General features: G+C 64.4%; 4 protein-coding genes across 5 annotated transcripts; 2 read left to right on the top strand and 2 right to left on the bottom strand.

The window, feature by feature from the left end:
- Positions 1 to 69: 69 nt before the first annotated feature.
- Positions 70 to 4,770, bottom strand: APBA3 (amyloid beta precursor protein binding family A member 3). Its single transcript, XM_015886419.2, has 10 exons — positions 3,784 to 4,770; positions 3,470 to 3,509; positions 3,244 to 3,389; positions 3,074 to 3,160; positions 2,645 to 2,803; positions 2,290 to 2,469; positions 1,916 to 2,128; positions 1,592 to 1,711; positions 1,104 to 1,244; positions 70 to 989 (listed from the first exon to the last, which is right to left on the bottom strand). The coding sequence occupies exons 1-10, from the start codon at positions 4,531 to 4,533 to the stop codon at positions 918 to 920; spliced, it is 1,908 nt and encodes a 635-aa protein (XP_015741905.1). The 5' UTR covers positions 4,534 to 4,770; the 3' UTR covers positions 70 to 917.
- Positions 4,771 to 4,773: 3 nt separating this feature from the next.
- MRPL54 (mitochondrial ribosomal protein L54) lies at positions 4,774 to 5,559 on the top strand. Its single transcript, XM_015886427.2, has 3 exons — positions 4,774 to 4,883; positions 5,042 to 5,198; positions 5,318 to 5,559. The coding sequence occupies exons 1-3, from the start codon at positions 4,802 to 4,804 to the stop codon at positions 5,448 to 5,450; spliced, it is 372 nt and encodes a 123-aa protein (XP_015741913.1). The 5' UTR covers positions 4,774 to 4,801; the 3' UTR covers positions 5,451 to 5,559.
- A 406-nt stretch (positions 5,560 to 5,965) lies between these two features.
- On the top strand, positions 5,966 to 11,668 carry LOC107325680 (mucosa-associated lymphoid tissue lymphoma translocation protein 1-like). 2 transcript variants are annotated; one of them, XM_032441030.1, is made up of 16 exons: positions 5,966 to 6,254; positions 6,352 to 6,518; positions 7,005 to 7,135; positions 7,210 to 7,363; positions 7,445 to 7,623; positions 7,732 to 7,828; positions 7,939 to 7,986; positions 8,056 to 8,091; positions 8,198 to 8,401; positions 8,493 to 8,670; positions 8,780 to 8,854; positions 9,043 to 9,170; positions 9,242 to 9,388; positions 9,527 to 9,684; positions 9,768 to 9,902; positions 9,979 to 11,668. In XM_032441030.1, the coding sequence occupies exons 1-16, from the start codon at positions 6,118 to 6,120 to the stop codon at positions 10,222 to 10,224; spliced, it is 2,220 nt and encodes a 739-aa protein (XP_032296921.1). In that variant the 5' UTR covers positions 5,966 to 6,117; the 3' UTR covers positions 10,225 to 11,668. The 2 variants fall into 2 exon arrangements, with proteins under 2 accessions (XP_032296921.1, XP_015742276.1); XM_015886790.2 differs by having other exon boundaries at positions 9,976 to 11,668.
- A 63-nt stretch (positions 11,669 to 11,731) lies between these two features.
- RAX2 (retina and anterior neural fold homeobox 2) lies at positions 11,732 to 13,430 on the bottom strand. Its single transcript, XM_032441031.1, has 2 exons — positions 13,188 to 13,430; positions 11,732 to 12,287 (listed from the first exon to the last, which is right to left on the bottom strand). The coding sequence occupies exons 1-2, from the start codon at positions 13,428 to 13,430 to the stop codon at positions 11,844 to 11,846; spliced, it is 687 nt and encodes a 228-aa protein (XP_032296922.1). The 3' UTR covers positions 11,732 to 11,843.
- Positions 13,431 to 18,094: the final 4,664 nt, after the last annotated feature.

The following is an 18,094-nucleotide window of genomic DNA, read 5'->3' as shown; positions in this document are numbered from 1 at the left end:
TGGGCTCAGGGCTGAGTCCCTCAAGCAGAACCTTCCTCAGCTGCAGCCCAGCCAGGGTGAGATGCGGCCTCCAACATTCCCCAGACTTTTATTTTTTACCCCAACCAAGCACAGGCAAAGTTGTGACAGACACCTCAGGCAAAGGGTCCCAGCTGTGCCCTCGTGAACAACATCCCCACAGAGCCCTCAGCTGCAGGCTGGTCTGTGGGGTTCACATCCCCAAGCTCTGTGGGACGTAACAACGCCGTGTTCCCTTTGGTTGCATTAAGGAACAGCCCTGAGGGCCGATACCCCGCTGTGTGAGCAGAACAGTTCAAGGCAGTGCTGAGCAAGCAGAGGTAGTTTCCCAGCTGGGTGCAGCAGGGATAACAGGGCGGTGGTTGCAGCCCAGCAGACCCCTGGCGAAGCTGGGGAGGAGGAGCAGGTGCTGAGGGTGCTGCTGCCCTTAAGGCTGAGTCCGGGGGCTGCTGGCTCTCCCTTGGGGTGCCAGCGTGAACCCACACCTCGGTGTGCAGAGGCAGAGCTGCTCAGGGCTGCCTGGGATGAGCTCCTGGAGCTGGGAAAAGGCACCTTTGGTGAGTGTAAAAGCACAATCTATAGTGATGGAAAGGGGGGTGGCCTTTCGTGCAGGGTCCCCCCTCCCCTGCCAGCACCAGGCCGGGGCAAGGGACCCTGTGGAGCAGGGGGACGGCACTGCGCAGGCACTGAGGCAGAGAGGGGTGAATGGAGATGGAGAAGGGTCACGAGCACCGTGGGCCCTAACGCTGCTCAGGCTGAGCATTGGCCCACAGCCTCCCATTGCACCCTGAGTCCAACAGAAAGGGTGCAGGATTGGGCCCTCTGCTGGCGGCGCTGGGGCAGCAGGCAGAGCTGTGGCCCCAGGGGTGTGTGCAGTGACAGCCGGGCACAGGCAGCACTCAGAGGAAGACGGGCTGCTCCTGCCCCGTCAGCAGGCGGTACGTGGAGGCCGGCATGGTCTTGATGTGGACCTGGACAGAGGGCTCAGATCAGCTGGGAGATGGCAGCTGGAGGCTGCTGTGAGGGCCCAGGCCCAACCTGCAGCCATGGGAGTGTGGGGGCAGATCCCAGCCCGCTCTGCTCACCTCGCTGACCGCCTGCGTGAGCATCTGGATGATCTTCTCGTGCGGTGTGGCCACCACGCTCTGCCCGTTGATCTCAATGATGCGGTGCCCCACACGGATGCCGCCCTTCTCAGCGATGCCCCCACGCATCAGGCTGCAGATCTGGGGAGCAGGGAATGCTGCTGAGATCCACAGCCGTGCACAAGCACTGCCCTGAACCCTGCTCCTCCTGCTCCAAGGACACGCCAAGGGAGCCAGGACGAAACCACCACCACCCCCAAAGCAAACAGTTGAGGAGCTCCAAGGAGACAAACCCAAACAACAGCACTGTGGGAGAGCAACGAGGAACCTTCCACCATGGCACAGAGCCCCATGGAACCTCACAAGCTGTCAGTGCTGAAGGTTTGTCATTGTGTGCTGAGGGCACAGCCAGCGAGTCCCTTTGCCAGGCAGGTGGAAGAAACCCCGTGCAGCCCCCGCCTGGCTCTGCTCCCACCCACAGCACTCACCACACCGTTCTCCACACAGAAGCCCAGCTGGTACTTGGTGTCAGGGCGCCGGATGACAGCGGTGGTGACAGGGGAGCAGTGCACTATGTTCAGCGTCACCTCTGTCCGGTGCTTCAGCTCCTGCAAAGCGAAGGGGGGCTGCATCAGACTTCAGAGAGTCACTTGGAGGGGCTGAGAGAGAGGACAGAGCTGTGTTGCTCAAGGGAAGGCTGAGGGTTTGCACAGAGCAGCTACAGGCCGTCCTGCCCCTGTGTCCTCACTGTTACTGACACCCCAGACACCATCAGGCTGTTTCCCATCTCCACCAGAGCAGTGAGAACTCACCCGGATGATGCTCTGGCAGGTGGTGAGGGGCAGCCCCACCAGGCTCGTCCCGTTGATGGACATGAGGCGGTCCCCGATGCTCAGCTCACCCGACCTCTCTGCGGGGCCCCCGTGCATCAGGTTGGCGATGACAACGGTGGGCAGGATGGAGCCCCAGCCCGACTCCACGATGGCGATGCCCAGAATCTCCCCCTTCTGCTTCCGGATGCAGACCTGGGGAGGGGGGACCAAGACAGAGAGCTGGGGCGTGCATCACACCCCCTGCTTGGGGGAATGGGGCTCAGGGTGAGCTGGGATAGGGCTCAGGTTGGTAGGGAGCCCTGCTGTGACACACAGACACCACGCTGCCCACACCCCTCCAAAGCAGCTCTTACATCCTTGCAGTTCTCCTGCCGGGAGAAGTGTGTCAGCTCTGCGTTGTGCTGCTCCTGGTCTTCAAGGGCACGGCTGTACTGGCGAGGGCTCAGCTCGCTCGGGTCGATGCTGTTGGCCTCCAGGAAGCGCTGGTAGGCCACACCAAATGCCTGCCCGATGGCCTGAGCGATGATCTGGGCCTGGGGACAGATGGGGGATATTTGTGCCCAGGGCCATGTCCTGATAGCCAAAGTGGACCCAGCAGCACAGACAGGGCCTGGGAGCTGCAGGGCACTTTGCAGTAATGATCCCCATCCTGGTGGCTCCAGGAGCCCACCAGCAGCCCACCCTCCCTCGGGGCTCGCTGCCACTCACATCAGCCGAGTGGAAGACGTGGCAGATCATCTTGTAGAGCCGCTTCTCCTCCGCTGCCTCCGCCCTTTGAGGCAGCTTGCGGCGTGCCATGAGCACCACAAGGGAGCCGATGTCGGCGATGTAGGAGATGGTCTGCAGGGAGTGATCCATCATGGCCTCCTGGCAAGGGAACACAGCACAGACCTTCAGCCCACCCCTCTGTGCAGCACACAAGCCAGCCAGGTGCTGCCACACACTGGGACGATGGAGGCTCAGTCTGGTTCAGATCCCACTTTGCAACCTTGCATGGCTGAGACTGACAGCTCCCCACAGCTGCTGCTGCCCCGGCCATCCCTGGGCACAACCCCCAGTGAGGGAGGCAGAGAAGATCCCCCCGCAGACAGGAGGGTCTCAGCAGCCCCAGGGCCATGCAGGCACATCCCTGCTCACCTGCGTGTCAGCTGTCAGCACCTTGATCCTCTGTGTGGAGACAAACAGATCCACCTCTGTCATGGGCTGGGACTCTCCCTCTGGTGCCTGTGGAGCGAAGCAGCACAGTGAAGTCACTGCTGGTCCCTGCCCAGCACCCACGGGAGGCCAGGACGTGGCCCTGCCTGCACCTTGATTCTGTCCACAGCCTCCTGTGCCTGCGCCATGCGGACGCTGGTGGGCGGGTTCCTCTCTGAAACCAGCTGTGTGGAGCCCAGGTATTTTGCCCCAAAAATGACACCGTCCAGCAGATCCTCCGGGTCACAGGGGCCTGGAACTGAGAGACAGGGAGGGCTAAAGCAGGGGCTGGTTTCCTCCTGCCACCTGTAGCTGAGCTCCTGTACGGGAGGAACTCACCTTCTTTGAAGGCCAGGCAGGAGGGGGGGGATTCCTTGTTCTGCAAAGCAACAGAAGCGTGAAGCGCTGCCTGGGAGCCTGGGGAGCATCACAGGAGCAGGGACACGCGGTGCTGGGGCTGTTCAGACCTACTGGCTTCCCCCGAGAATCACAGACACAACCCTCCCCTCACATTCAGGGCAGCACGTACTGAGGGCGCCCCCCACAGCAGCACGATGCCCCACAGGACCCGGGGAGACGCTGCCCCTCGTTTCCTCCTGCCCCCAGAGCCCACAATGAAGCAGAGCTGAGGGGCACCACGTGCCCGCACTCACGGTCACACGTTGTGGCGGCTGCTCCGTGTCCGGGCTCACGGCAGGAGTCAGTTCTGCCCACGGTGGCTCCGTTGAGCTGAACCCGCTGCCCCCGCAGCCGGGTCTGTCCCCATCCCCATGAATCCGGCTGACAGGAGGATTTTCCTCGGGGCCGCCCGGCCCGTCAGCACCGCGCTCCTCCGGTGTCCGCAGCGCGTGCAGCCCGGTGCCGGTCAGGAGCTCGGAGCGGGTCAGGGCCGTGTCGGTGTCGGGCTCGGGCCCCCCCTCGTAGCGCAGCAGGTTCAGCAGATCGTCCCTGTCGGCCTCGGCGAACAACAACCCGCGGCGGGGCCGGGAGCGCGGCGAGCAGCAGGAACGCACCGCCAGGCCCCGGCCCGTGGCCACGTGCAGCGGGCAGGGCCGGCACCGCGGCACCGGGACATCGCGCGGAGCGGGACCGGGCGGCTCCATCCCGGGCAGCAGAACCTGCAGCTCCGGCTCCTCGTCCAGCTCCACGGCGCCGGTGGCGGGTCGGGCCGGTCCCGTGTCCCGGGGGTCGCTCCCGGTGCTCGGTGTCCGCTCTGCTCCCACAGTCACCGCCTGCTCCATCTCCCCTCCCGCTCCCGCTCCGTTCCCCCCGTTAACGCTCACGGCCGAACCCGGCCCCGCTCCCGGCTCCGGGCCGCTCCGCCGACCCGCGGAACCGCCCGGTTCGGGCCCGTCCAGCCGAACCGCGGGTTGGACGGCACCGGGCTGAGCGTCGGTGTCCATGGGCGGCTGGGAACCCACGGCGCTGTGCACGGGGAGACGGCGGGACGGGGGGACATGGGGGGGGGAGGGACGGAACCGGAACGGAACCGGAACGGAACCCGGAACCGAACGGGACGGGACTCACGGAGCGGGCCGACCCCGAACCACTTCCGGGCCTACCCAGCAACCACTTCCGGGCGCGGCCGGTGCGCACGCGTGTCCCGCCGTGTCCCGTTGTGTCCCGTTGTGTCCCGTTGTCCCGTTGTGTCCCGTTGTCCCGTTACCCGCCATGGCGGCGCGGCTGCTCCGTGCTCTGAGCGCTGTGAGCGCCGTGCGGGGCGGCGCCAACCGCGGATACGCCAAGAAAGTGGGTGAGGCCGCGATGGGCCCCGAGCTCCGGTAACGCGGCCGGTACCGGGAGCTGCTGGACGCCCCGTCCCGTGCCCCAGCCCCAGCCCGCGCCGTGTCGCTCCCACGCGTGTCCCCGCCCCGTGTCCCGTCGGTTCCATCTCCCCCCGTTCCCCCCCAGGTGTGAAGCCGAAAGGTAAGAGCGCCCCGAAGGAGCCGCCCAAGGGCCCGGAGCTCGTCACGGACCCCGCCACGTTGGCCAACTTCGCCGTGGGGGTGAATTACCTGCAGGACGCGCCCATGGTGCCGCTCAGACCCGACGCGGAGTATCCCGAGTGGTGCGTGGGGCCCAGTGACTCTATGGGTCACTATGGGGGGATGCGCCTCCAAAGCTCCATCCAGCTCCGTGTGTCCCCATAACCCCCCCAGCGCCGCCCCCCCGCTCTGTTCCCCCCAGGCTGTTCCAGATGCACCTGGGACCCCCCAAGAAGCTGCAGGAGCTGGACCCCGACTCACTGCAGTACTGGAGGCGCCTGCGGAAACACAACTCGTGGCAGCGCAACAAGCTGAAGAAGAGCAGGAGGTTGTGAGGGGCTGCGGGATGGGGGTGGCAGCTCCCACCGCCGGCCCCATCTGCTCAATACGGACTGACAATAAAGATCAGCTGAGGCCGCTCATGGCAGCTGTGTGTCACCAGGTGCTCACTGTGCTCACTATGTTCATTGTGCTCACTGTGTTCATTGTGCTCACTGTGCCCATCCCCTCCTGCACAGCGCTGGGCAGGTTTGATGCTGCCCCTTCTTTGGGCTTTATCCCCAACAGGAGCTGTGCTCATTGCTGCCAGCAGGACCTGAGGCCGCTCAGTGGGTCCTGCTATAGTGGGGATGGGTGGGAGGGCAGCGGATTTGGGGTGAAGGTGACTCCATTGAGGTCACTGTATCCCCAGGGGGGGCTGAAGGGCGTCAGAATCCCCTTCCATGTGCCCTGGGCCCGGCACAGCCCAGTGTTGTTCTGACTGCAGGGATGGGGGGCTGCAGCCCCGGGGTGGGGCTGTGCTGGTTCCTGTAGGGCCGCGTTGCTGTGCAGAGCAGGAAGTGGCAGAGGAAAGCAGAAGTGCTGCAGCGTGGGGCTGCGTTTGTTCCTAACCCCGTTTCCTCTGTGTGGGGCTCAGTGTGTGCTCACTGGGTGCTGCCTGTGCTGCCGTCTCCTGCTGCCTCCCTGTCCCCTCGCAGCCCCAGGCAGCAGCTGTGGGGCAGGATGGGGGACTGGACTTTGCCCATTGGCTCCTTGGGGGAGGAGGTGGTGGCCCAGCTCTGTGAGCTCCTGGACACGGCTGGACGGGGCTGGCGCAAACTGGCGGAGGTGGCTGGGGCAGAGAAACGCTTCAAGTGCAGGTAGGGATGGGGGGACCTTGGGATGGACCCTCTGCCCCCCCTCTACAACCCCATTGTGGCCACATCCACCCCATTGCGTCCCTGCTGCCCCTCACAGCGAGGAGGAGCTGGAGATGTGCTCACTGAAGGTGCTGGAGCCCCTGGGCAGCCCCACTCAGAGCCTCCTGCAGCTCCTGGCCGAGCGAGAGTGCACCCTCTGGTACCTGCGGGGCTGCCTGCTCAGGATGGGGCACACACGGGCCTTCCAGGTCCTCAGCGGTGCTGGTAGGGATGGACTGGTGTCACCTGGGGGCTGAGGGGTCAGTGGGGGGAAAGCGAGGAGGTGAGGGGGTCGTCCTGCTGGTGGAGTGACAGTGGGGAGGTGAGATGGGCTGGGACGGGTGCAGCAGGTTGGGTGGGTTGGGGTTGGGTTGGATTAATGCAGCGTGGTGGATGGGGTGGAATGGGATGAGAAGGGTGCGAATGGGTGGGTGGGATGGGATGGATGCAGTAGGGTAGGTGAGGTGGGATGGGAAAGGATGGGAGATGGTGCAGTAGGGTGGGTTAGAAGGGAAGTGAGTGTTGGAGTGGAATGGGAAGAGGGTTGATGAGGTGTGGATGGGGTGGGCACAGCACAGGATGTGATGGATGGGACAGAATGCTGCGACACAGGCTGGGATGCCATAGGGTGGCACTGAATGGGGTAAAGTGAGATGGCTGGAATGGGGCGATGTGGGACAGGGCTCTCAACCATCCTGGGCTCTTCTATAGTCCACAATGTGATCCGCATCACGGTGCAGCCGGAGTCACAGGTGGTGGCAGAGGGGACACGGGTGTCCCTGAGCTGCTGGGCCACCGGCCCATCGGGGCTCACCTACCAGTGGTTCTGTGGGAAGCAGGAGGTGAGACCCACATCCCCCCCCGGCAGCTGCACTGTTGGGGCTGAGCGTCCTGAGCCCTTTGCTCTGTGCTGTAGGTGCCCGGAGCCACAGCCCCAGAGCTGCTGGTCGACACGGCTGCGCTGCCAGGGCTGCCCCAGTGGTTCATCTGCCGGGTGAGCTGCGGGGCCGCCTTCGCCTTCTCCAGGTGGGCTCACATCCAAGTGAAGAGGAGCCACAGCCCCGAATCAGGTGGGCGCTGGGGTCTCAATGTGGGCATCGTGGAGCCGAGGGCAGCTGGTTACAGCCAAACTGCCACCCCCCCATCCACAGGCAGCGGTTACTGCCCCAACATGGTGGGGCTGCAGATCCTGCAGCAGCCGCGGCCGTGCTGCCTGGCTGAGGGGGACCCGCTGGTGCTGGAGTGCAGAGCTCAGGGCAACCCACCACCACAGTACCAGTGGTTCAGGAACCGGCGCCCTGTGGAGGGAGCACGAGACCCACGGCTGCAGGTACTGCAGACCCCTCATCTGGCACTGTGTGGCATGGCACAGCTTGGTGTGGGGCAGTGGAGTGCAGTGTGGGGCAGCTCAGTGGCCCCAGCTCTCCAACCCCTTCAGGTGCAGCTGGTGACCACAGCCGAGCGGGGCACGTACTCGTGTCGTGTGTTCAACCTCTTCCACGAGCTGTGGAGCCAGGAGGTGGATGTGGAGATCGGTGAGGGCACCCTCTGCATCCTGTGTTCCCTGCCCTACAGCACCCTGTGTGCTGCGCAGCCCCACAGCCCCATAACCCCCCTCTCCTGACCCCACTTTGTGCTGCCCCAGGCCCGCGGCTCTTTGCCTCCGGAGCCCCCTGGCAGGATGGGGTTGGAGGTAGGTACAGGTGGTGGCACCGTCCCATTGCTGTGCTCGGAGCCGTGGCCAACACTTCTCTCTTCACAGATTCCCCAGAGCCCGGCAGCTCCGACCAGCTGTATGGTGAGATCCCATCCAGGAGGGGTGGGGGACCCTGCAGGGGCTGTAATACAGCGCAGGGCAATAGGGACAGCGTGAGAGTCCCCCTGTGTCCCCTCTGTCCCTGCAGCCACAGACAAAGTGGCGCTGCTGCTGGGCAACATGCACTACATGCACCACAAGCACCTGCGGGCGCCCATGGTGGACGTGCACGCGCTGGGTGCGCTGCTGCAGCAGCTGGACTTCAAGGTGGTGTCACTGCTGGACCTGCGCCGGGACGAGATGCAGATGGCGGTCGATGAATTCCTGCTGCTCCTCGACAAAGGGGTCTATGGTGGGGCAGCTCTGGGGGCTGCGGGGCTCCCTGGGTGGGGTTTGGGGACACGAGGAGGGGTGGGAGGTGCCACCATCCTGTCTCCCTCCAGGGCTGCTGTACTACGCCGGGCACGGCTACGAGAACTTCGGCACCAGCTTCATGGTGCCCATCGACGCGCCCGGCTCCTACACCTCTGCCCACTGCCTGTGTGTGCAGCACGTGCTGCAGCGCATGCAGCAGCGCCGCACCGGCCTCAACATCTTCCTGCTCGACATGTGCCGCAAGAGGTGACCTCACGTCCCACCTATGGGGCACAGAACGAGGGGTCCCCACCTGTGGCCCTTTTGGGTGCCCCCCCACGTGGCCCCGCAGCTCCCAGCAGCTTTTCTCTCGCAGGAACCTCAATGACGACGTCGTGCCGCAGGTTGGGGCGCTGGAGGTGACGGCCAACATCGTCTTTGGCTACGCCACGTGGGTCCCCCCTCGCGCACCCTCCTTGCTGTGGGGCCGGCAGGACACGTTTCCCTGGCCCAGAGCAGGGATTGGGTTCAGACACCTGGATTGCAGGGATTTGGGTTGAGGACGTCCCACCCCAGCAGGATTCCTGCAGCATGGATGGGGCTCCCAGTGCCTTGAGCCCCCCCTTCCCATCCCCACAGATGTGCGGATGCTGAAGCCTACGAGCTGAGCCAGGACGAGCTCTCCAACGGCGTCTTCGTCACCTTCCTCAAGCGCTGGCTGCTGGAGGACGAGAAGATCACGGTGCTGCTGGACAAGGTGGCTGAGGGTGAGTGCCGCGCAGCGAGGCTTGGAGGGGCCAAAATCCCCCCTGACCCCCTGCTGTGCCTGGCCCCGCAGACATGGGCACGCTGGAGCTGACGCGGGGCCGCCAGGCACTGGAGCTGCGCAGTAACCTGTCGGAGCGGCGGGCACTGACTGACCCCATCTGCTCCTCGGGACGGGCCGAGAGCTCCGCCAGGAACCTGCAGTGGGCCAAAGCTCACGGTGTGTGCCAGCACCACGACCCCAGCACCACCAGCACCAAGGCTTCGTGCTGGGGCTGCCCCATGTGTCACCCTGAGTGTCACCCAAGTGCCGTTAGGGACCGGAGCGGTGTCACCGCGTTGCTCGCTGTCCCTGCAGTCCTCCCCGAGAGCCGCCAGCTGCGCTTCGACTGCGGTGTCACGGTGCAGCTGGGCTTTGCTGCAGAGTTCTCCAACATCATGATCATCTACACCCGCGTCCTGGCCGCCCCCGGGCACATCGCTGAGTGCGTGGCCAGGCTCACCGACCTCCCCGAGGTGGGGCGGCTCCTCCAGTGGGGCAGCACTTTGGGTGGGGGGTCCCGCAGTGCTGCCCCCCATCCTGAAACCCCCCTTGGCAGGAGCTGGACGTGGACCTGAAGTGCATCAACAGGGAGAGCCCAGAGGAGCTGGGCAGCCCCTTGGTGCCCACCTGGAGCGTCACCTGCCCGTCCTGCTGCCTGTACAGCCGCCTCTGTGGGCTGCAGAGGCTGCGGGTAAGAGCTGTGCCACGCGGGCTGTGGGGGGGTCAGACGAAGCCCCCTGTGCCCACAGTGCCGTGCCCTGCAGCAGGAGCTGACCTTCACCGTGTGCCTGCAGCTCCGTTACCGCGGCGGGGCCGACTTTGTGGAGGAGCAGCAGGTGGTGAGTGTGGGGCGGCCGCTCATCTCCAAACTCAACCTGAGCCCCCGGGACCCCAGCACAGCGCCCGCCTCGGGGGGGTCCGGCAGCCCCCTGTCTGCATCGCCCCCCGACAGCTGGGGGAACAGCCCCGACGTGAACCTGAGCCCTGAGGTGCCCGGATCACATGGGGTGTAAGGGGGCACATCTGTGTACGGGGCACTACCACCCCATATAGAGAGCAGTGTCACCCTATGTACAGGGCACTGCCATCCCATTGTATGTAGAGCTGTGCCGCCCCATATATAGGGCTGTGCCATCTCATACACAGAGCAGTGCCTCCCCATACACAAAGCAGTGTCACCCTATGTCATATACAGGGCAGTGTCACCCCATATATAGAGCAGTGCCACCCCATATGGACCCCACGGTCCCTGTGGGGTGGGCAGGGGGCAGGACCGGGTGCTGCAGCTCAGAGAGGCGTCGCACCGGGGCGGGATTGGGCTCATTCAGGCCTAGGAGAAATAGAGAGAAATAAGCAGATTAGGGGGCAAATCCCACCGGAGGGGGATGGGAGAGGGGAGCGGAGGGCTCCTGTACGGCAGCGGGGCGAAGATTTTGGGGAACAATCGGAGTCTGGGGTGTGTGTTGGGGGGGATGGAGCCTTTCTGCTCCCACGACGTGAGCCGGGGCCGCGGGGCGCTGCCCGCTGTGTGCCAACACCACGGGGCGGCCGTGGGGGCCCCTCGACCCAATTACGGTGGGCTGTGGGGCAGCCCCCTCCCCGCCGCCCGCCCTTTGTTGGCCGGGGGGTGCCCGGGCGTCGCGGCGGGGTCGGCGCCAACCTCTGCCATTATGTCATGCGAAAAGCGCAGCCCCCATTCAGCGCGTCCCGTCCCCCGGATCAAACCCCATTAATTCCGCGGCCGTTGCTTCATTATCTCCCGCGCCGAGCACGCCTCTGCCCGTGGCCCATTAGCCGGGCCGGGGGGCCGAGGGAGCATCGATTATGCGTTTAATGGGTTGTTAAAGGTTTAATTATCGCTAACGAAGCAGACGAGCAGCAGCAGCCGGGGGATGGGGACGAGGAGCCGGGTCCCCGCGGGGTCAGCGCGGCCCGGACGGTGTCACCGGGAGACCCCAGCGCGGCCGTGGGCGCAGCTCCGCCCCGGCCCCGACCGGCCCCACGTGCCCCATCAGTCGCCGTTTGGAGCCCGCAGCCCCCACGTGCTGCCAACATCCCGTCGCTGCCCGGCGGTGCCACCCACCACCTCAGTCACGTCCCTGCTCCCATCGGGTCCCCGCCGGCCCCATCGGGGCTGAGCCCCCCCTTTTCCGCCCGGCAATTACGGCAGCTTCGTGCCCCGCTGGGGAGCAATTAGGGCCGGAGTGACGGCGGCGCAGATTCCCCCTGACAAGCTGGCGGGACGCGGGCCGGGATCCGGTCACCCGTGTGCGGGGACGGCGGCGTTTCCCGGCGGATGCGGAGCGTGGCCGGTGTTACCGTGGGTTTCCCGGTCGCCGAGCAGCGCAGCGCGACCCGCTGCTCCCACCCACCAGCACCGCGCCCTGAAAAAACAACAGCCCCCGTTTGTTCCCTACGAAACCGGAGAGTTTCTGTTTGTGCGTAAAAAAGGAAAAGAAAAAATATATATATCTCGTGGTGCTGATAATAAGGGGGGGCCGGGACCCCCCAGGTCCTGCGCGGCCGCCCCGGGCCGGCTGCCGGTGCCCCCCCGCCGCTGTCCGGGGGGGGCACCTCCCCGCTCTGGTCCTGCCGAGCGCCCCGGCGGGGCGGGGGGCGGTGGGAGCGTCCATCAAATGGGCTGCCAGGTCTTGTCGATGGTCTGAATGTGCTCCTTGGCTTTCATGCGCAGCGAGGCGATGCTGGAGCTCCTCTGGTCGACGTCCTCCAGCGGGTACTTGTCCACAAAGGGGGTGCCGCACTGGTAGGGCGCGGGGGCCATGGGCTGCATGCCCTGAGCCATGCCCGGGGGGGTGTTGAGGAAGGAGTGCCCGCCGTACGGGGGCTGCAGGGCCTGGGGGGCTCCCATGAAGCCGGGGATGCTGTGCACCGGGGTGGCGCTGGAGATGGGCGACGTCAGCCACGGGTCGAGCGGGAGGGAGTTGCTCATGGGCCCCACGTTGGCCGTCATGGGCGGCCGGTTGAAGGACAGCATGGGGGTGTCGTGGAGCTTCATGGAGCTGGCCTCCATCTTCTCCTGCCGCCTCCACTTGGCTCTCCGGTTCTGGAACCAGACCTGCGGGGGGACAGCAAGAGTGACCCGGGGGGTGTGCGCCCCATGGCTGGTTGGTCCCTCACGGCATCCTCCTCGGGGGGCCCTGTGTGTTGTGTCCCCTGTTGGGTGACCCTTGTGCCATGCCCTGTGCAAGGTGCCCCATAAGCTGCATCCCATGTAGAGTGTCCCTTGTAGGGTGTCCCATGCTCTATATTCTTTGTAGGGTGACCCGTGTGCCATGTCCCACGCAGGGTGCCATGTCCTATGTAAGATGTCCCACATGGTGTGTCCCATATAGGGCGCTCCATCTGCTGTGCCCCACATACGGTGGTGACACAGTGAGTGGGGATGAGGTGGTGGCTGGACGGGGTGACCTTAGTGTTCTGTCCAACCTTAACGATTCTGAGATTCATCACCCCACACAGGGTGAGCCCTGTGCTGTGCAAGGTGCTTCACCCGCTGTGTCCCATGAAGGTGCTCTATGTGAAATGCAGGGTCCATAATGCGGCGTGTCCCCCCCGCGCCATGTTCCAAGCGGGCTGCCCCACATGCTGTGCCCCGTGCAGGGTGCCCCATGCAGGGCGCCCCGTTGTGCCGTATCCCACGCGGGGTGCCCCATGCAGGGTGCCCCACACGGGGTGCTCCAGGCAACGCGTCCCCCACGCTGTGTCCCCTGTGGGGTGTCCTGAGTAGTTGTGCTTTTAGGCCCAGTGGCTGGAGGGGCTGTTATTGCCTGTGATGGCAGCGGCTCCAGGAAACCCCAAATCCTGAATCCATGAGAATTTCGGGGCTTTCCTCCTGGTGAGGAGCTGTGAGGGTTGTCACCTTTCCTATGGAACCAGGGCAGGACGCAGCCCCACGCACCCACCCTGAGTTTGTGCCTCAGGCAACGGGGAAATGGAGGCGTAGAGCCACCCCTACCTGCACGCGGACCTCGGGCAGGTTGACCTTCATGGCCAGCTCCTCGCGGCTGTACACGTCGGGGTAGTGGGACTTCTCGAAGGCGCGCTCCAGCTCGTGCAGCTGGTACGTGGTGAAGGTGGTGCGGTTCCGCCGGTGCTTCTTCTTGGGCTGCTCCTCCTCAGCAGCAGCTGGAGGGGTCCCCTCGCCGTCCCCCGGCTTCCGCAGCTCGCCCAGGTCCCCCTCACACTTATTGAGGAACATCTCGGCACCTGCGAGGGGACGGTGGGGTCAGGGGGGGTGGGGACAGCAAAGCACCCCATGAATTCCATCTGAGTGAGCGGATGGACGGGACATGGGCCATCCCTGCGGGGCTTCCATGGGGACTTTACGGGGCCAGCAGCTCTGAAAACCACACAGAGCTGCCCAGGTCCATCGCCCCCCCCCCCACTCCCACACTCTGTCCCTTGAAGCTGCACCACATCCATGCAGGACCCCATTCCAACCCCCACGGCATGGCCAGAGCACGTGCAAGGAGCAGTGTGTGTGCAGGGTTTGCTCTGCAGGTGCAGCGTGCACCATGCAATGCCTGCATTGCTGCACATGCAGCATGTAGGGCACGGTGTGTGCAGTGTGCAGGCACAGCTGTGTGTGTGTGTGCAGTCGGGGTGCACACAACAACTGCTGTGTGTGCACTGCCAGGGCACCTGCATCCCACAGATACACGCTCTGTTTGCAGTGCACTAGAAATGCATGCAGGAAATGCACGGGGTCCTCATGCAGTGTGAGCAGTGCCTGCAGCTCTGGGTGACACCTCCCGGCCCCGTGGGCTCTGTCGGGGTGTGGGTGCTGCAGCCTCGGGGTGCAGGGCCCTGTTGTCACCGTGATGGGGTTGGGGACACGGGTTAGAGGGTTGGGCCCCCCCTGTTTGTGCTCCCCCTGTTTGTGCTCACCCGCTTCTCATTTGCGCAGCTCCACACCTGCAAGGAGAGGGGAGAGGGGTGAGCGGTGCTGGACCCTCAGGGGGAGGGGGATGAGTGGGGACAGGGAGGGTCAGGGCAGTGGGGTGAGGGTCAGGGCTGTGTACGGGATGGCTCTCACACCCCCAAACCCATCCAGAAGGAAAGGAGGCCTCAAGAAAACAGGAAGAAGAGAGGACCCACCCCATGGGATGGGTGCGTGGTGCCCCGCTGCCACCCGCCTTGTACCCAGCGCCGCCACATCGTGTCCCCGCAGCTCCACGTCCCCATAGAGCCAGCCCAGCGGGCACAGCGGGCACAGCGGGCACAGCAGGCACAGCGGGCACAGCGGGCACAGCAGGCACAGCGGGCACAGCAGGCACAGCAGGCAGCCCCTCCAGGCACTGAGGCCATTGATGTCCCCACTGGGGCAGCGGCCGTGGCTCCTTCTGGGACCGGAGCACACCCGGGATGCACAGTGGGGCGGTTTGGGGACCCCCGCCGCCCTCCCCCCGTCCCCATAGCACAGCACAGCGCGGCGCCCACCCCGCTCTGCTCCCAGCCTCCTCCCCGGGCACTTTCTCCCGAATCCCCATAAAACGCTGTTACCTGCTGGGCCCGACGTGGCTTTTCCAGGAGTATTTAACTTTGCCGGTCCCTCCTGGGAACCAAACAAGCGGCTCAACCTCACCAATCTTGCAGCTTGGCAGCCAAAGTTGCCTCTAGTCTTCTTATTTGTCACAGAACCGCCGCGCTAAGGCTCGGGAGAATCTTTATTTAGTGTTGCAGATGTCACCAAGGCCCCGCAGATTGGAAATGAGTCCAAAGGATTAAGACGAGGTTATTAATTGGAGGCCTTCCCCTTTAAGAATGATTGACAGTTACTTTCTGGACAAGTAATTGCTCTAAATGTCCCCCCAGCGCCGGGCGGGCCGGGGGGGCTGCGGGCGCACAAAGCCCCGCGCTGCCTTCCCCGCTCGGATTGTCTCCCCACAAAGGCGTCCTGCTGGAGTTTTCCTTGTAATCCCCTCATTATGGGAGAGGAAAAAGAATTAGAAACACGGGGCGAGGAGAAGAAAGGCGGGGGGGGGGGAGAGAAACAATTTCCTTTGGCTTTGCCAGCACCATGCTGCCGGGAATGGGGCTGTGCTGGGGATGCCGTGGGGGCTGCGTCCCCCACTGCAGGGGGTGGGGTGGCCCCGTGGCAGCGTGTGGGGTCCTTTGGGATGCTGAGCTAGAGGGGATGGATGTGACGTCTGGGGGTGTCACAGCACACAGTGGGAATGGCCTGGGGACCATCTATGGGATCAGCTGTGGATACAACGTCAGGCACAGGGACCATGTTTGGATGTCACACCAAGTATGGAAAATGAGCACGGGGTCCAGCTATAGGACCAGCTGGGGATGTCACATCAAGCGTGGATGTCACACCAGGCATGGGAACAAGGGATGGGATCAGCTGTAGACATCACACCAGGCTTGGGAAGTGGGCATGGGGTGCAGCAATGGGACCAGCTGTGGATGTCACACCAGGATGGGGGCCAGCAGTAGGGACTGGCCATAGGTGTCACACCAGGTGTGGGGAATGGGCATAAGGAACAGGCTCGAGTGTTGGGACCAGCTTGGGGACCATCTGTGGGATCAGCTGTGGATGTCACATCAGCCATGGGGTCCAGACAGTGAGGGACAGGTGTGGGGACTAAATGCAGGGACAAGTGGTGGGCACAGGACAGAGCAGGGGGGCGCACTGCAGGGCTATCCGTGGGGCCTGGCCGTGGGCTGTGGGGCAGGGATCCACTGTGTGGCAGCCCGATGCCTGCAGGGCTGTGGGGCAGAAACATCACCCTGCTGGGTGCCGGGAGCACTGTGATGGGGTCTCCAACCCATGGTGCCCACCCGCTGCTGGGTTTCCCCTTTTTGACCTCCTTTCACTTTTCCCCAAACCCTCTTCCTGCCACCTGCCAACGCTGCAGCAATTGGCCACGTCTTGGCTTCCTCCCACCCCCTCCCCTCAGCACGGTTCCCCTTTCAGATGCTGAATGTCACCGCGGGGTTTTGATCAGCCCCAGGTGCCGTCCCACAGGAGGGTCACAGCCATGAGCAATGGCTCAGACCCCAGAGCTGCTGTGTGCCACTGCTGAGGGGCTGCACCACAACCCTGCATCCCCCTGCGCTGCCATGGGGCGGTGGGGACATCCCCAGGCTGGAGACCACCACAGGACATGGATCCCAATGAGAACCTCGTGCCAACACCGCTGCGATGGCAGCAAGAAGACCCCAGCCCCCTGTTCTGCTGACTTCCCAATGGCACCGTGGGGACACAGTGTGCGAAGCTGCCCCGGGAGGACCCCCAGCCCCCCCAGAGTCTCTTGCAGACACCGGGAGCTCCAAAGTGTCCCAGAGCTCACAGACCCCCCAGCTCCGCCGTGTCCCACCGGGACCACCCGTGGGTCGGTTTTCGGTGCGGGCGCAGCCGCCCCAGCTGCCCGGATTTGGATTTACCCACCAGGGCCGTGTGTGCGGAGCCGGCCCCGCTAAACCGCCTTAAGGTGTTGGCTCACACGGGCGGGGGAGGCCAGCAGGCTGATTTGACAAATGATTATAATTGCCTTTTAGGAGCAGATAGCAAATTGATTTGCTTCCTCGTCCAAGGCCCGTAATCGCTTCATCACTTTAAAATATTAATGCTATACTTCTTTGCTAGTTTCCCAATTACCCTAATTGAAGGCAAATTGGTTAAGAAGGTGCAATGCAGAGTATCAGGGGGTTTAGTTCACTCAAATGACAGTTTTAAACCTCCCTAATCCTATTAGCGGGCAAAGCTGCTAACGCTTAGAGACGCTGCGTCAGCTTACCGGGGCGGTGGGGCCGGGGCGGGGGTCGGGGCCGGGGGCCGCTGGCCGCACGTGACCAGCTCTGCCAGGGATTTGTCACTTTTTTAGTTCATTAAGAGGCCCCGGGGCGGCAGGAGTGACCCCAAAAGGGTGAGGAGGCACAGGTGGCCTGTGGGGGCGGCGGGGGGGGCAGGGCGATTAGCTGGGGGGACCTGGCGGAGGGTCCTGACCCGGATCCCAGCTGGTGCCGGGTGCCCCGTGGGGGGCACGGGGAGATGGGGGGACCTGAGTGCCACCGTCCCAACACCCAGCCATGGGGGATGGCGGGGATGTGGGGTGGGAATGGGCTGCCCCACAAGGGGGCCGGGGGGCGTACAGCCCTACAGCTGCGTCCCATTTGGCTCAGGTTGAGTTTGTGCCCAAACACCTTGTGTAGGAGGGTGGGACAGCGGGCAGAGTGGGGACAGCGGGGATGGCAGGGCCACAGTGCTGGGTCTGGGGGCTCCAGCAGACCCTGCCCCAGCAGCAGCACATGGGAGTCAGGGACCCTGCAGCCCTGATGCTGCTGGGGCAGCCGAGAGCTGCAGAGCAACGCCTGCCTCACCAGCACCGGGTTCCACCCCACTGCCATGGGCACACACACCTCACAGGCCCCGTGCACTCTGCAGGCCCCACAGAACCCACAGAACCCACAGAACCCACAGAACCCACAGAACCCACACACCCCACACACCCCACACACCCCACACACCCCACACACCCCACACACCCCGCAGGCCGTTCTGCAGCAGATGGCCGCGCTGTGTGCAGGCCGTGCCGGCCGAGCGCGTCCCTCCTTTCATGCACACACAGCGTGAGTCCTGCCCGGCTCGGGGCAGCGCTGCTGGTACATTTTACACGGGTTCAGTGAGCTTAGTCCCCGGGGACAGGCGACTCAGGCAGATTAGGCCTCCCTAAAATAGGCAGGTATTAGTGATCTCAGCCTGCAGCCTTCCGGCCGGCGCCCGCGCAGCAGCGGTTAAACCAACGGTGCGGGGGAGGGGGACGGCAGGGACCCCTGGATGGGGACAGTGCAGCACTGCAGCACTGCACACACTGCACACACTGCAGCACTGCACACACTGCACACACTGCA

This window comes from Coturnix japonica, chromosome 28 (assembly GCF_001577835.2).
Source record: "Coturnix japonica isolate 7356 chromosome 28, Coturnix japonica 2.1, whole genome shotgun sequence".
Taxonomy (NCBI): domain Eukaryota; kingdom Metazoa; phylum Chordata; class Aves; order Galliformes; family Phasianidae; genus Coturnix; species Coturnix japonica.
The sequence above is the reverse complement of the archived record's forward strand: the minus strand, read 5'-3'. Positions and strand labels throughout refer to the sequence as shown.